Genomic DNA, 15,558 nt, shown 5'->3' with positions numbered 1-15,558 from the left:
AAATTATAAATGATGAATCCGCAAACTTGATCCTTTCTACTGAAAAGTACTTTTAGCAAGCCAGGGTAGGTGGTATACCAAAACAAATTAAGTCCCGCCCATCCTTGGATAAAATTTTTCCCCAAGGAACAACCGCAAAATTGACAAGACTGGAAGCTTGCATGTGAATCTTCTACAAATAAAGGAGCAATACTTATGATGCCAAAAAAGGTATGGAAGTTGATGATGGTAGAGAAAGCTTTTCGTTTGTTTTCCTGGTAACTCCCTTTCCAATCTCTTTCTAGCCTTAATTGTCCACGTTATTTGGTGAACCAGACTCAATTTTGCCAAGTCTCTCGATTATGTGCTTTTAGATGATTTTGTATTGCAGTGGAAGCAGGTGACAGACAGGGAAAATCGAGGGTTGGTGAAGAAATGTGAGGAAAAGAGGAGGCGCACAACGAGAATGGAAGGAGATAAGGAATAAGCATTAATCCCTTTATGCTAACGAAGAAAGGCAAATTCTTTGTGCACCACAGATGGTGTTGACATAGTCATCGCTTTATCTTGTCCGATTGATTCACATAATCACTGTTTTTCAATACATATTTAATATCTATAAATTGATTTTTTCATCGTGTATTTAATGTCTGCAAATCGGCCTCTTTGTTTAAAAATTTTGTATGACGAAAATATTTTTATTCTTTGATAAAATTATGACATTCTATGTTTATATTATGACATTTTATGTGCAAAAAATTATAATTTTTATCCACATAATGTCATAATATAATGCAGGATGTCATAATATACATAGGATATCATAATTTTTTTCAAAAAAAAAAATATTTTCGTCATTCAAAATTTTTAAACGAAAAAATCAACCTGCAGACATTAAATACGCATTAGAAAGTGATTGGACAAAAATATCTCTTTCATATTATGATATCCTGAATCATATTATAACATCCTGAACTATAATACGTCATAGAATATCATAATTTTTTTCAAAGAACGGATATTTTCGTCATACAAAATTTTTAAATGAAAAATCATCTTACAAATATTAAATGTATATTGAAAAGCGATGATTATATAGATCAATCGGATAAAATGGTGTACTCCATATCGAATTTTCTACACCGTCTGTGATGCACAAAAAATTTCTCCACGAAAAAAATGGGTGATCAGCCTAGCTTCTAAAAACCTGTTGTTATGGCCTCTGGCATCGGAACATCTTGAAAATATGCTCCTTTATTGTAAGTTTGAGCGTGTATGGCTGGATGGGGCTAGGAGGCAGGATGAGGGAAGCTTTGCCTTTGATGCAGTTAAGGTGGATTGAGGAACACATGAACACTGCATTGGGCAGGGAAACCTGGAGTTAGACGGGTTGGGACCTCTTTGTCGCCGACCCTTGAGCTTGGCGTATCCTGATGCCCTGGCCCAACCTTACCAAGCACGTCTGCAAAACAGAAAAAACTTGCGACTACAGTAAATCTGATCAGGATCTGTGGCCACTGGGTGATGGCAAGTGCAAAACTTTATGATCTATTGGGAACAGCAAATTAAACCCCGCCCCCCAACCAAAAAAAAAAGCATTAAATGTAAGACTTACCAGCTAATCACAATCATCAGCAACTCTTTGTCATGTAAGAGAAGATTTTGTACAGTAAATATGCACAGTTCGATTAGCATAAACGCTACAAGAGCTTTTTCTAAAGAAATTAAAGAAAAACACAAACAAAGAAAATGCCCCCGGGATGATCTAAAGACTAACCAACAATCGGCATCCCAGTGGAGCTCCACATGCTGCACCACCAACTAAGATTCAGCAACCCATAAATTGCTTCTCTATCGATTTTATTCTTTAGCCTTTATCAAAAACTCACTATCTTCGCAGCTACATACACGGGAGACCTCTATCTTCATCAAAATTTTCGGACAGCGCCAGCATCTCTCGAACTCATGTCCGAGTTAGTGATAAACTCCTTCAAGCTTTGACAATCATCTTCCAGGGCATCGAATCTAAAGCTTGTGTTCCGCTTATACTCCCGGCTGTGGCTGCAGTTCTAATTTGTATGCTTGTATTTCCATAGGAGAAAATAGCACATTACCTTCTTGAGCTCCATCTCCCAGCTGCGCAGTGTACCCCAGCATCTTCATGTCATCATGTACAAGATTCAAGGAAGTTGTCTTCACATTAGAAACAATGAGATCTTTGAACATGTAGAACAGATTGACAGGCTCATTCCCCATGGTTGAACACTGCAGTTCACCCATTCTACAGTATGAAGCATCCCATGCTCTCCTCTGTAGTAGAATAACAAATCTGGAGTCTGAAGGCTGTACCCGGGGAAACTTCAGGGGCTGTGGGACTTTGAAATTTACAATATGTAAGTCACATGGTAAGGGTGAAGCCAATGGTGTGAACGATTTGTAGTGCATCTTCAATGAGTTTTCCTGTGGTTTCTTGCTCACAAATGCATGCATTGGGTAGTTCAAGTGGGCGCCTATATGATGGGAGAGAAGAGATGGCTGGAGATTCAGCACTGCATGTGCAGAAGGCAATGCAGAAATATTGTGCTCAATGAGAATATGAAAGAGCACATTATTAGGACGGTTATCCATTACCCCTTGACCCAGACCACGGCCATCATCATGGACCAAACGGCGATCCAGCATAATCTCAAGCCAACCATTTTTAAGGCTTGCTGTTCCCAGTGACTGCTTAGAATGGACTGAGAAACGGTGACCTAATGAATCCTGCAAGAATGCAAGCGATGGCATGGGGTAGTAATTTCCCTGCAAAGGAATTTTATCATAAGTCTGTCTCCGGATTATCTGAAAGCCATTTAGGTCAGCGTAAAACACCCTCTCATTGTCGATATTTGTCTTGAATCTAGCTATCAGTTCTCTGTCATTGAAATCAGAACCAAGGAGTTCAACATGATATTCCTTCTCAATAAGCAGTTCTTGTACGGTATTCTCTCCACCATAAATCCGTGTGCTATGAGAGATTGGAGTTTTCTCCCACATGACCTTTGGAAGAGAGTAAGATTCTTGCACCAAAGGACCTTCAGATATAATCAGGGACCCACCTTTTTCAATGATCGGTTGAGCTTCTCCATCTGGTTTGAACAAATAAGCTCCGCTTCCAGAACTCTTGTACATGCCTATTTCTTCCCCAACAACAGTTTTTCTGCCATCTCTATGGCTTATCATCTGCAGGAGACCATGTTTTACATCAAAAGTGAGAGTAAAATAAAGATTACGGATCTCTGCTTTTTCGCCTCCTGGTTTTGAACAGACATAAGGATGAGGGCAAGATGATGAATCTGATTCTGGAAATACTTTCAACTCAGCAGGTATAGCTTTTTCACAGCTGGTATGTCCACAGGCAATAAAGTAGGTCTCCAAACCCATGGCAGGAACAGAGGCTCTCCAATAAAGACGATGATGCCCAGTAGAAAAAATTTTTCCCTTGCTATCATGCTGCCACTCTGGAGAAATTTGGCTCTTCACACATGACCCATTGGAGTCCCGTACAAATATGTCAGGCTTAGTTACAATCACCATGACAACCTCATCCCTTGTTTGCTCCAATGGATTAAACAAGACCACAGAATGTCCATGTTCTTCATGCACATCGAGGACCTTATGTGTTGGCTGAACATCGTACTTTGACCTTGTCTGCTCAGGCTCAAACTGTGACAATAAGGTAGGATCAGCTTTGTCACGGAAATCACCTAGAAGGACTTCCACAGCCCGGGACATAAATATCTGCAAGTTCTGCAAAGAAGCGTGCATTCGAGTGCCATAATCTTCTACTACATGATCCTTAGCAGTACCAGTTACCCCATCATGATGCTGGAAAAGAGCTAGGTTCCTCCTTGCAGCTGTCAATTTGTGGGAGAAACTGACCGGTAATTCAGCACATTGAGACTTCTGGCAATAACCTAAAACTAATGCAACCATCATCTCAGATGCACGAAGTGTCTGTTCCAGCACCCGATCAACTGCCTTAAAAAATGGTCTCGAAACATAGTAACCACTCCAGTAGTCATGATTCCTATCAGCATATGTAAAGAAATCACCCGAAAGAGATGGAAAACCTTCTAGTTCTCCAGATCCAATCTCACCAGGACGGGAAAAATTTATTCTTCCTGCTTCCTCCCGAAGGGTACTGAAGTAATCTTCAAGAGTACCAAACTTTACTTCAGCATTCAAATTGGGACTAGAATTTATAAAATCAAAAAGCATTTGATAGTTCCTAAATTGGACTTCTGCTTCGTCCATGCTGACATAACGGAAATCATCCCCTAAAGGAACAAGAAGTGTATTGGTTCTGTATAAAGTTGATTTCTTCCTGTATTGGTCCAAAAGTGTTGTTGCTCTCTGCTGCACATTACTTGGATTAATTTCAATTGGATTAAATCTCCATGGACAGAATTCATAGCTAAATCCATGCATCCGAGCAAAGTCAAACTGACAACAAATGGCTGGCTCGGGTCCACAAGTATGTGGAATATCATAAGAATAGAATGGCATCATGTGAACAAAAATATCAGTAGTTTCCTCTATATCCCAGCTCTGCCTCCATATGTATTCAAGGTTCTTAGACAAAGCCAACTCCTTTTTCAGCTCATAGTGAGTTCTTTGTATAAGCATGTTACGGAAGCCCATACGCCGGAGCAAATATGCCATAGTAGCTGAATAACCGAATGGATCTATTGACCAAGAATTTTTCGGAACAACACCAATTGTATCGTTTAGCCATGTATTACCTTCCATCATCTAAATCAGTTTTTAAAGAGGCCAGTAAAAACTTGGTAGTCTGTTAAAGCTTATGTATTTCCAACTAAATATCTAACTAGAACAACCTAAATTAATAAGATTGAAAGTATATGGTGCATGAATCAATATAATGCAAAATGCATAAAGACTAAATGATTTAACAGGAATAATATCAAATAAGCAACCTATAAAGCATGCATATGATTAAACAGGATTACCAGGTCGATCAACAATGTCATAGGAGAACATTGGACAATGATCTGACCCAAAACTTCAACCCAAAACCAAAATGTATCAATTCCTGCCCAAATTAATCCAACACTACGGCAGGGACTGATAAATGAGCCAAGCTGTTCTCGAACTAGCTCGAGTTCAGCTCAAAATTGGCTCACTCGATTGGGAAAGAAGTTGATCTAGCTAGGCTTAGCTTGCACAAGCTCAGCTCGAGATATGAATATACATACACATTACTCTGATACCCTCGACCTCACCTCTGAAATTCTTCTGACAGTCAGATTGGAAAAAAAAGAAAGACATATGATGATCTTTCTTTTTATGAAAATACTAAACAACAGGCTCAAGGATAGCAAATATCAAAAAGAAATTATCTTAAAAATCATGTAATAAAATTTGATAGACCAAAAAGTTAAATAATAAGGGGTCAAAAAAATGTCACTGAGAGGGAGGAAAAAGAAATAGTTGTTCTGTATTGGAAAGAACACTCAGTCTACTCTGTTACCATCATCAAACTAACACCATCATCTCTTTTAGTTATTATTATCTGAATCAATATTTAATTTTGAAATTATTTATCATAAGTTAACATAGGTTAGGTAGAATAGAATGTATACCAACTGTAGAATTAAAATATAGTCAGAATTATTACTCCAAATTATACAAATAAAGGCCTCGAATGATCTTAAACTCTAACTAGATCTCTTAAACAAACTCGTCCGTGAGCAGCTCAAGCTTGGCTTGATTATTAATGAGCTAAGCTAAAGCTAGGCCTAGTTTGACTCATTTCCACCCCTAACTACAGCTGATTTTAGTACTTTAACCAAAACTAACGTATGGGACAAATTTATTTTATACATTAGCAACACAGGCAAATGTTTTTGTTATTTACTTGATCTCTTTCAATGTGCAGAGTATTTATTTCCTCTACAATAAACTTAAAATTTGCAGGTTTTGGGGAGATTTGGATGGATCTAAAAGGGAAGCTTTTGATGTAGATCAGATCAAATAGTCATTCAAACCGTTACATATTAAATTTCCATCAAATAAGTAAAATATTATATTATATATATGTTTTATTCAAAAAAATGTGTTTAAAAAATAATTTCGATTCTCTTCGCATCAAACACTGAATTGATGCATCCAATGGTCTGAAACAATATAACATATTATAAAGTGATGCTTAATTCATCATCTTGATTCAGTCATTTTTCATCTAATCTGTCCTTAATTTATTTGACACTCATCCTTTATTTTTTTTGTAATATTTGATGGAAGCTGCAAAATTTGGAGGTGAAATTACCGAAATTGTTGAAACTACCAAATCAGAAACTTACAGGTTTTTGCTGAATCTATAACTGTTGATGCAAAAATCCACCGGCGTCGGAGAGAGTCGAGGGAGACGCGGTCGTCGCCGGGACCTGCAAAGAAAGTCTAAACCGGAGTTGGGGGTGCTCCGGCAAGACCCTCCGACGCTCAAGTCGGTTCTCTGCCTCAACAAGAATGGAGTGCTCGAACGAAAATTTTAGCAGAGTTTTTAGATAGAGATTAGAGCTTAGAGAATAACATATCTGGGGGTCCCCTTTTTATAGGCGGAGGGCGTAACAGATTGACAGCGACGTCTGTAACCGCCTGGTAGTGGACCGTTCGGGGCCATGAGGAGTTTGTTACGGAGAGTAGTGGAGTGGAGTTGTGGCCATCGCCGCGGCCTGCCATGTGGAGCCTGTTGTGGAGAGTGGAGTGATGTCCGTTGTCGTGACTTGCCAGAGCATGATGGAGCCGCGTGGGATCCGTTATAGGAAGTGGAGCAGAGTCGCGGCCATTACTATGGCCTGCCAGGGAGTCCATGCCTGTCGGCCGAAGCTCGGTTGGGGTGTCTGGTGGAGAGGGATAGCTCTCCGTCTGAGAGGAGCTCGGATATTGCTGGCGAGCTTTCTACCGTTGGGTGCCTTAGGCGCTAATACTGCAGGCGAAGGTCATCTGCTGTAGAAGCTCGGTCAGGAGCTTTCTGTGGACGAAGTTCAGTTTCATGCAGAATCCGACAGAAGGTCGACCGGCAGTGAATGTCGGATGGCACTAGAGAGGTTCACCCGCTGGAGGGGTTCGGCTGCTGAAGCCCGTGCGTCATAGGAGTTCGTCCGGAATCTGTCCGCTACAGAAGTTCGGTCGGAGTCTGGTTCCCGCAGAATTCCGGATGGGGATCATTTGTTGAGGAAGCTCGGCCAAAGCCTGCCTGCAATAGAAATTCGGAAGGAATTCATTCACAAGGGAAGCTCGGGTGGAGGCTTACAGTAGAAATCCGACGCGGACCGCTCGTAGTAGAAATTTGAAGTAGACCGCTTGTAGTAGTAGCTCGGAGTAGATCGCTTGTAGCAGAAGCTCGGAGTAGATCGCTTGTAGCAGTAGCTCGGAGTAGATCGCTTGTGGTGGGGGATCGGAGTCCGACCCTTATAAGAATTCGGATGAGGTCTCCCTGCAATGGGAGCTCAGGGCTGAGGTCCGGCTCCCATAGGAGCTCGAACGAAGTCTACCTGTAGTAGGAGTTCGGAGAAGAAGTCCGGCTCCCGTAGGAGCTCGGATGAAACCTAGAAGGCGATCGACCGTCGTAAAAACTTGGATGGAGTCCGTCCGTCGTGGAGATCTGCTGTTGGAAAAGTTCGGCCACTGACGAACTGACGTAGTTCTTGAAGAAATTCGGATTGGAGTCGATCGAATCCTGTCGGAAAAGATCTGGAAGGGGTCCAGAGAACGGTTGACCCTTGTAGGAGATCGACCGATAGTAGAATCCAGAGAGCACTTGGAGCAGCCTGATGGACAACCGAAGAAGCTTATTGCTGGAGAAGTCCGGGAGATGCGGCAGGAGTTCGTCCGTCGGGGGAACCCGGTCGACACTTGTGGAAGAAGCTGTGGGAGTTTATCCGTCGGCAGAACTTGGGAACATTGCGGAAGCTCGGCCGCCGGAGAGGTTCGGAAAGATGTCGTCCAAGATTGGACGTCGGCAGAGTCCCGGGAGGGTCACTCCCGGTACGAACTTCAGCTGGGAGGATATTTTATACCCAACAATAACCAAAATTGGGTTTCAAACCTTGCACCAGATAGTGAAATAAAATGAAAACCTGCTGTGAAAAGCATTCCAAATAAAAAAGGTGCTATTCTTAGTAATTATGATTGACCATTATGATGAAAATGGTCATTGATCAAAGTTACTGTAATTAGTCTTGCATGATAGGCATAAGGCATGCATATTTTCAAAGAAGAGAATATGATCACAGTACTCAAAGCAAAAAGAAATGCAGGAAACAATCTCATCTTATGTTGTTGTTTGGATATAAGGCCTTATAATCGTAATTGAAGGTTGGTTTCACTTAATTCTTGGGTTTGTATGTGTGTGCTGTCCTCACGTCATGCCTAAACCTAAATCTGTGTCCTGCACTTTGTGGTTAGCTCAAAGATAAGAGTCCAAAAAGGAAAACACAGTCACAGCGGCTACTTTTGAAAACAATGAAATTTGTTGGGAATTGCAAGAATCTATTTAAATGGTACAGCAATCAACACATATCAAAGAACAATATTTTGCAAAACACCACCCTTCTAAAAGGCAGCTGCCTAGGTTTATGCATCCCCAAATTGCCCTGCTTACAGTAGGAGCCTACACACTAGGTAAAAAAATTGCAATATATTAAATAAAAATACTATGTAAACATCCTTTTTTTAATAAAAAAAACTCAGCCACTTAGACTTAGGTGGTTCCTTAAATGCCTTGCTCAGGATCCAACAACCTAGGCAGCTCCTACATGCAGGCCAACCGGCTTGCAAGTGTCCAACTTGCCAGTTATACATGCATTAGGCCCTAAGCAGCTACTCAAGACCTTGACAACCTAAGCGGGTCGGTTTTAGACTATCTTTTATGGTAAGTCTATCTGGGTTAGTACTTAGTAGCAAGTTAGGTGGGTGCGTTATAACCCACAGTGTTTTTGAATTTTTGTAATTGGTGCTCAAACAGCTTAATTACAAGTTTTAACTGTTCTGGATTGGCTGTATGTTTTCAACTTTGTGATACTTATTCATCATTTGGTAGAGTTACTTGTCACATTGACTTACTAGAAATATTAAATGCTTTCAGATAATCAATTTGTATTTTTTTATTATATGCAACAAAAATTATAATTTTACTGATGGACATCCCGTATAACATAATAATGGATCCTCAAATAAATCTGTAAGCCCTTTTGGATTTATTTTCTATTTCCTTTATTCTTGTAATTTATCACTACAGTTATAAAATTATATCTGTTTGTTAATTTTATATTATTGTTATAAGAAAATCCACCTAGGTTATGCCCAAGTGGTCCAGTTAAGCACCATCAGGTCCCCTTACTGCCCATATACCATCTGCCTTCTAATAGTACTGAAACATCCATTAACTATACTCAAACTATAACATTACAAATTAAGATTACTGCTAGAGAAGCAAAGCAAATGGTAATTAATCAAAAGCTACATATAACAACTCTATTGTGACCTCTAAAACATCAATAGTTTTCAGTAAATAAACTTTCTAATTACACCCAGCATTTCCCAAGAATCTTCGTATTATACATTGCAGCCATATTTGGAACAAAAGAGCAAGGCTTCCCAATAAGTTCCAGATGAAATCACACCAAATAAATACATCAGTGAAAAAAACACATCATTGCATATGAAAGCAATTAAACCTTATTTTTATTTTCAAAAAACTACAATGATTAGTCCAACATGACACTAACCGAAAAAAGATAAAGGACATACCTGTTCTATGATAGCAAAATAGTGAGAGTTGGCCTGCATAGAAGAAAGAAATCAGCTTTAGAGAAAAATTACTTCTACAAGGACAACCACAAAGCAAATAGAGAAGGCATGACCTCATTTATTACAGAACAGCCTTATAAATCTTTCTTCCAGCAAACTGATCCCATATGTATCCTTTTTTAATCATATCAATATTCTATATGAACTAGGGTGTTATATGATACAAGAGCTTGACTCAAGCACCGCATAGCTGCCATGAATCATTGACATAGATGGTTGATCAGGAGAATAAATGTTGTAAAGAACCAGCCAGTGATACAAGTTAAACCCCAACTGCCACATACTGAATGACAATAAAACATTCAATCACTGCACTAACACTAATATAAAGCACTAACATAAAGGCACAACCACCCATCTACCAAATGGCCTGCTGTATATATATGGGGGCCTTTCGAATTGCGTAATCAACCCAAAATCAAAGGTGATGTGGGTAAAGGTGATGAGTTCACCGTATTTGATTGCACTATAATGATTCTACATGATAGTTGAACCTGAATCATTCTCATTCCTCAAATCACCGCCCAACTCAGTGATGGGATACCCGTCCTTGAGGTTGGAATCAAAGATCACCCCTTGGCAATGATCTAGGCCGAAATTTAAAGATAAAAATATACCTCAATCTAGCACAAAAAATTGAAAAATCAATATACTGTCAATATATTATATCAATATCATGTATTAGATATTATATTATATTGATATTATATATTATATTTATGATATATATTATATTATAATATATTATTAATCATATTATTGACATATTATGATTTAGTGATAATTTTAAATTAGAGTACAAATATCTTATTGTACTTTATATTTATATAATGAAATTATTTGATATATTACTTCTATGTGCCTTATTTTTACAATCAAAAAAATATTAGTATTAAGAAATAATATATTATAAATATTAATATTAATATTTATTTTATAATAATAATTAATATATTTTTATAGAATTAATAATTTATAAGACTAATAAATATATTTTTATAGAATATATTAATAATAAATATATTGATATTTTATTATAATATTTCAATATAATTAACAAAGATACTTTATAGAATATATCGGGGATATTTTTGGTATTATATGATCAGTGATCCTGGATTTTCAAGGAATACCAAACAGATTTCTCGTGGAGATCTAGGGATTTTTAATCATTGAACCATGGCCAACCAAATGCAGTGACCTTTGAACATTGAGGATCAGATCTTCTCAGAATTTAGATTATCAGTGATCTTAGATCATTGTGCTGATCCCATTTGGGTCACCAAATACCACCTATATATGGTTCCACATAACCTCCAAAGAACTATCAACCTAATGATTGCTAAATGAATGAGAATGGCAAAGGCTTGACAAACAACCAAGTACCATTTTTCCACAACCTTTATGATTGCAACCATCACCATCCAATAGAGTGGGGTACAAAACCAACCAATATGGTCCCATATTGCATGATCACACAGATAAACTATCATAAGGGATGCCAAACTACAAAGTTGGTCCCATAAAACCTCATAAGCTCCTGACCACCATCACATGAAATGTGGCAGTGACCTACTTATTGCTAGCAACAAATCAAGGTTGTCTAACCAAAGTTTAAGTTCCTACATAACCACAACATCAACAACAAAGTCTGAAATAAATTATCTACTAAAGTTAGCTTAAACATTTTGATTTTGGGAATGGTCTATCATCTACCAGATCGACCCGAACCAAATTGGAACTAGGTTTGGTTTGGCTTCTCAATTGCTGCTGCAAACCAGCCTGAACCACTTTGAACCGGCAGAATCACCGAGTTCCACTTTGTTAGGGATGATTAGGGCCATCTTATGACCAAAAAGAGAGGAGAAGACCACAAACTTCTCTTTCAAAAATTGAGAAGGAAAGAATGGGTTTTGTGAGAAAAAACTTGCCTATTCTACACAAGATGGGGTTCGTAATAATAATTTAAAATCCTCGCCTCATTAAAAGGCATTAAAAGGCAATGGTCTTGATCATAATCCAATTCTAAAATTGTAGAGAATGAAAAGGTTAGGATATTTAAATCTCATATAAATCCCCATGAAAGAGGCTCTCTTCAGTTCATCTAGAAGAGGAACTATCGAATACATACAACCACAACATTTAATATTTGAGTAAAAATCTTGCCCAACATGAACAATCTTTTTCATAACCTATGTCATGTCCTTAAGCAAAACAATTCACTACCATCAGAGCTTTGTGTTGCTTAATTGAACCATCAACAAATAAAAATACTTTAAATGAATAGTAAGTGGAGAAAGCAAGCTATCATATATTAGTATATCAAAGAACAAAATGCACCTTAACCATCGATGTTTGTCATTCAGAATCTTAGAATAAACAAAATGAAAGTATAAGAAATTCTAAGACTGTTTGGTTAGACCAATGCCTCTTTAGTATATGTTGATTGTAAATCAAGTAGCAATAATTAGAGAGAGATATAGAGGGTGCAATCATAAGCCTAGGAGCAAGACAATAATTAGACCTTTGGATGTCATGTCCACCTATATATCAGGATAATGTAGCCTATGTAAATCAATGAAGGCAAAAACAGCATAGTTAAAAGTAAGGAAAGGGTGACAAAAGTCAATAGAAAGACTTCAAGAAGAAGGTAACAGCTGAAAGAAAGATATAGATGAAGAAAACTAGGGCATACGATGATATGCACCAGCATGCCAAGTTACAAAACTATGTTTAATTATCACAATTGCATCCAATAAGCAATCATATGGTGCCTTGGACCAATATAAAATAAAATGATATTAAGACACTCTTAAGATCATAATTTTAAATATCCATAAACCTTACAATAATCTTAAAATTTAAAAATTTTAAAAATATAAAAAGGGCAAAAAATAGTGAACCAGTACCGAATAGATATACATCTGCATAATGTTGAGATAGTTCAGCTTGGTACAATACAGTACCGGCACCTCACCTATATAGTCCCTAGGACTGAGATTGCGAATCTTAAGTATATTTTCCTCTAGAATCTATAATTCTGATGCAGTCAAACTTCTACTACTCAAGCATCAAGTAGCATAAGCCCATACAAGAAACCACGTAAAGAGAATATTGGAGTCATTTATCAACCAAATATCATAAGACATTTGACTTTAAGCAAAGGCATTCCAGACATGGCTGCATATATAGTAATAAGGTCGTGTTCCCCAAGAAGTTGTTCAAATTTATCTAAATTAAACAAAACATAAATGAACCTTTAAGTTTATACCTTATTGAATAAGATAATAAGAAAGACATGGTTCCATCATTTTCATATTAATAACAAAGTAATCATGAGAAATAGAAAGGAAGAACATTTCTTGATAAATGTCAGTCTTCATGTAAGACCATTATATCAAGACCACATAACTGTGTGAATTAAGACTCATTTTCCTCAAAAAGTATTACATGGTATCCAGTCAATTGGTAGAATTGATGGCGCAAATATTCTCAATTCATAGAGAATTACATGGATTGTCCTTTGGCTTACCTCATCGTTCATAACCCAACCTCCTCCCACAATCTCCAACTGCCCGTTCTTGACCAACTTGGAGAAGGTCTCCCTTTTGAGTTCCGAGGCATCCCTCCACCATCTTTCCAAATATGACATCTCCTCCCAGATGAATTTGCGCCTTGTGTCCTGCAAAAAATAAGATCCAACACAGTTCTTAGATCCACTGAAAAGATCCTCGAAACAAGGAAACCTTAGTCGTCCAAATCCTGCAGAGACCAACATCCACAAAGACATACAGACCATCCTGCAACGTAATCAAATTTCAATCCTCAAGATACTAAAATGAACAAACAATACTCGTAAAGTAGTGATTTGATCCGTTCATCAGTCCGAGGAAACACCCATGCAACAAAGGGGTAGATCTCCTCGAACAATCGCTTCACGCAAAAAATAAGTGAGTATGATAAACTCATATCATCCATCAATTAACAAATGAAATCTTGGAGTGGAGGGAGGTTAAGGTCCTTGCGAATTTTCACCTGGGAAAGAGACTCCACGATGGTGTCCAATATATGCCGGGATTGGCGATTGTAATACTCCTCGACCGTTAGCTTCCATCCGGGATCATTATGTGAATGGGGCACCACGAAGACCTTCAATTTCTCCTTGTCCCACTCATTCCCAATGTAGGTCACGCTCCACCCTTGCTTCCACGCGCCTCCGTCCAGGTCCGAGAACTCTATCCGGTCGTACAAATCCTTGGTGGTGATGTCCACGGAGGCAGCCGCAATCACGTCCCCCGTCCCGCCGGCAGTGCCGGCGGTGTCCGCGGGTCTCCGGAAGGCGGGGAGGCGGACGAGGCGCGGCTTGGAGTGGGGGGAGGACAGGGGTTTGGGGACGCCGTAGCGGATGACAACGGCGAGGAAGAAGAGGAGGGAGATGGAGAGGCCAAGGGCGAAGAAGGTGGAGGTGGGGGAGAGGAAGTCGCGGAGGTGGATCCGGCGACGTGCGGCGGCCGAGGAGGGTTTGCGGAGGGGCTTGGGCTTGGAGGTCGATGGGAGAAGGCTGCCGCCGCCGCCGCCGCCGCCGCCGCCGCCGCCCCGCCGGCTGCCAGATAAGAAGGCCATCAGGGGTGGTTTCCGGAGGCGTGCAGCCGCCACTGGCGCTCAAACAACTATGGCCTGCATGCTTCTTCAAGGACGAGATAAGCTTCGGGTGGTATCTTTCGCGCGAAAGAATCGCTTAGATCTTAAGCACTCCGAACTCCTTCAGTCATCCGCCTACACAGAGCTGGAAGCGGAAATTGCGCGATCCAACGGCGGATTCTCGCGAATGGAGGTGAATCTTCTTTCGCATGAAAGATGCAATCCGAGCCCGACGAGCTGTGAGAAGCATTAAATGTTTGGGCTACGGAACTCACCAAGTAGCGCTGGGTCTCGTCGGCGATTATGTTCATTTGGTTTCCTATTTTTACGAACAAGCATGTGATAGTCACGTGAGTCGTTTTGCCCAAATGTTCACTCTCCGGATCCTTCTTTTCCACCACGCGTCCACGCCCAGCCCAAGAGCGTGTAACCTGTGCCGCATATAATTTTTTTATCTAGTTTTGAATTGTTCTTAAAATATAACATATTAATGCCATAAATTATATTCAAAATATTATATAGGTTCAATAAAATCATCACAATACCATTATCAAATTATAAAAGTTGTTACTTGAAGCCATAAAATAAATTAAGGACTGGAGTATAGATTATGCTAAATTTTAAGATCATAGATGTGTTGATTAATTTGAGCTCGAGTTAAAACTAAGCTATGAACATATAAATATGATATCTGATATTAAATATATTTTTGTAATAAATTAAAATATATTATATTTTAAATTTTTATTATACAATCACTATTATATATTTAAATAAATTATGAATGCTAGATATATTATTTAAATTGTTACTTAAACACTTTTGTAATTGCTATAATGTTTAAATAACAAAATTAAAAACTACTATTCTATAGCCCGGAATTTTTTGTTTACATTTTTTACTAGCAACTCTCTTATCCAATAATTTAATTAATGCATGGCTCAAACTTATCAATGATAATATGAAATATGAGAAATATTTAAATTTGTTCACTAAAATTAGTATTCATAGTGATTAAAAATATTATTCAATTATAATTAATTAATATATAATTTGAATGAA

General features: G+C 38.7%; 1 protein-coding gene across 1 annotated transcript; it reads right to left on the bottom strand.

The window, feature by feature from the left end:
* Positions 1-1,799: 1,799 nt before the first annotated feature.
* On the bottom strand, positions 1,800-14,605 carry LOC105039124 (alpha-mannosidase 2). The gene is made up of 4 exons (XM_010915135.4): positions 13,891-14,605; positions 13,388-13,537; positions 9,796-9,828; positions 1,800-4,773 (listed from the first exon to the last, which is right to left on the bottom strand). Exons 1-4 carry the CDS (start codon positions 14,476-14,478, stop codon positions 2,023-2,025), a joined length of 3,522 nt encoding a protein of 1,173 aa, XP_010913437.1. The 5' UTR covers positions 14,479-14,605; the 3' UTR covers positions 1,800-2,022.
* Positions 14,606-15,558: the final 953 nt, after the last annotated feature.

Source organism: Elaeis guineensis, chromosome 1, assembly GCF_000442705.2.
Source record: "Elaeis guineensis isolate ETL-2024a chromosome 1, EG11, whole genome shotgun sequence".
Lineage (NCBI taxonomy): Eukaryota > Viridiplantae > Streptophyta > Magnoliopsida > Arecales > Arecaceae > Elaeis > Elaeis guineensis.
Note: the sequence above shows the minus strand (reverse complement) of the source record. Positions and strands in the feature narration are given on the sequence as shown.

Bases quoted from the DNA above. Each gene is read 5' to 3' on its own strand.
- LOC105039124 (XM_010915135.4), bottom strand. From the start codon at position 14,478: ATGGCCTTCTTATCTGGCAGCCGGCGGGGCGGCGGCGGCGGCGGCGGC. The intron at 13,538-13,890 runs GTGAAAATTCGC...TATTTTTTGCAG, and splicing joins TCGTGGAGTCTCTTTCCCAG to GACACAAGGCGCAAATTCAT. The intron at 9,829-13,387 runs GTAAGCCAAAGG...TCTTCTATGCAG, and splicing joins GTTGGGTTATGAACGATGAG to GCCAACTCTCACTATTTTGC.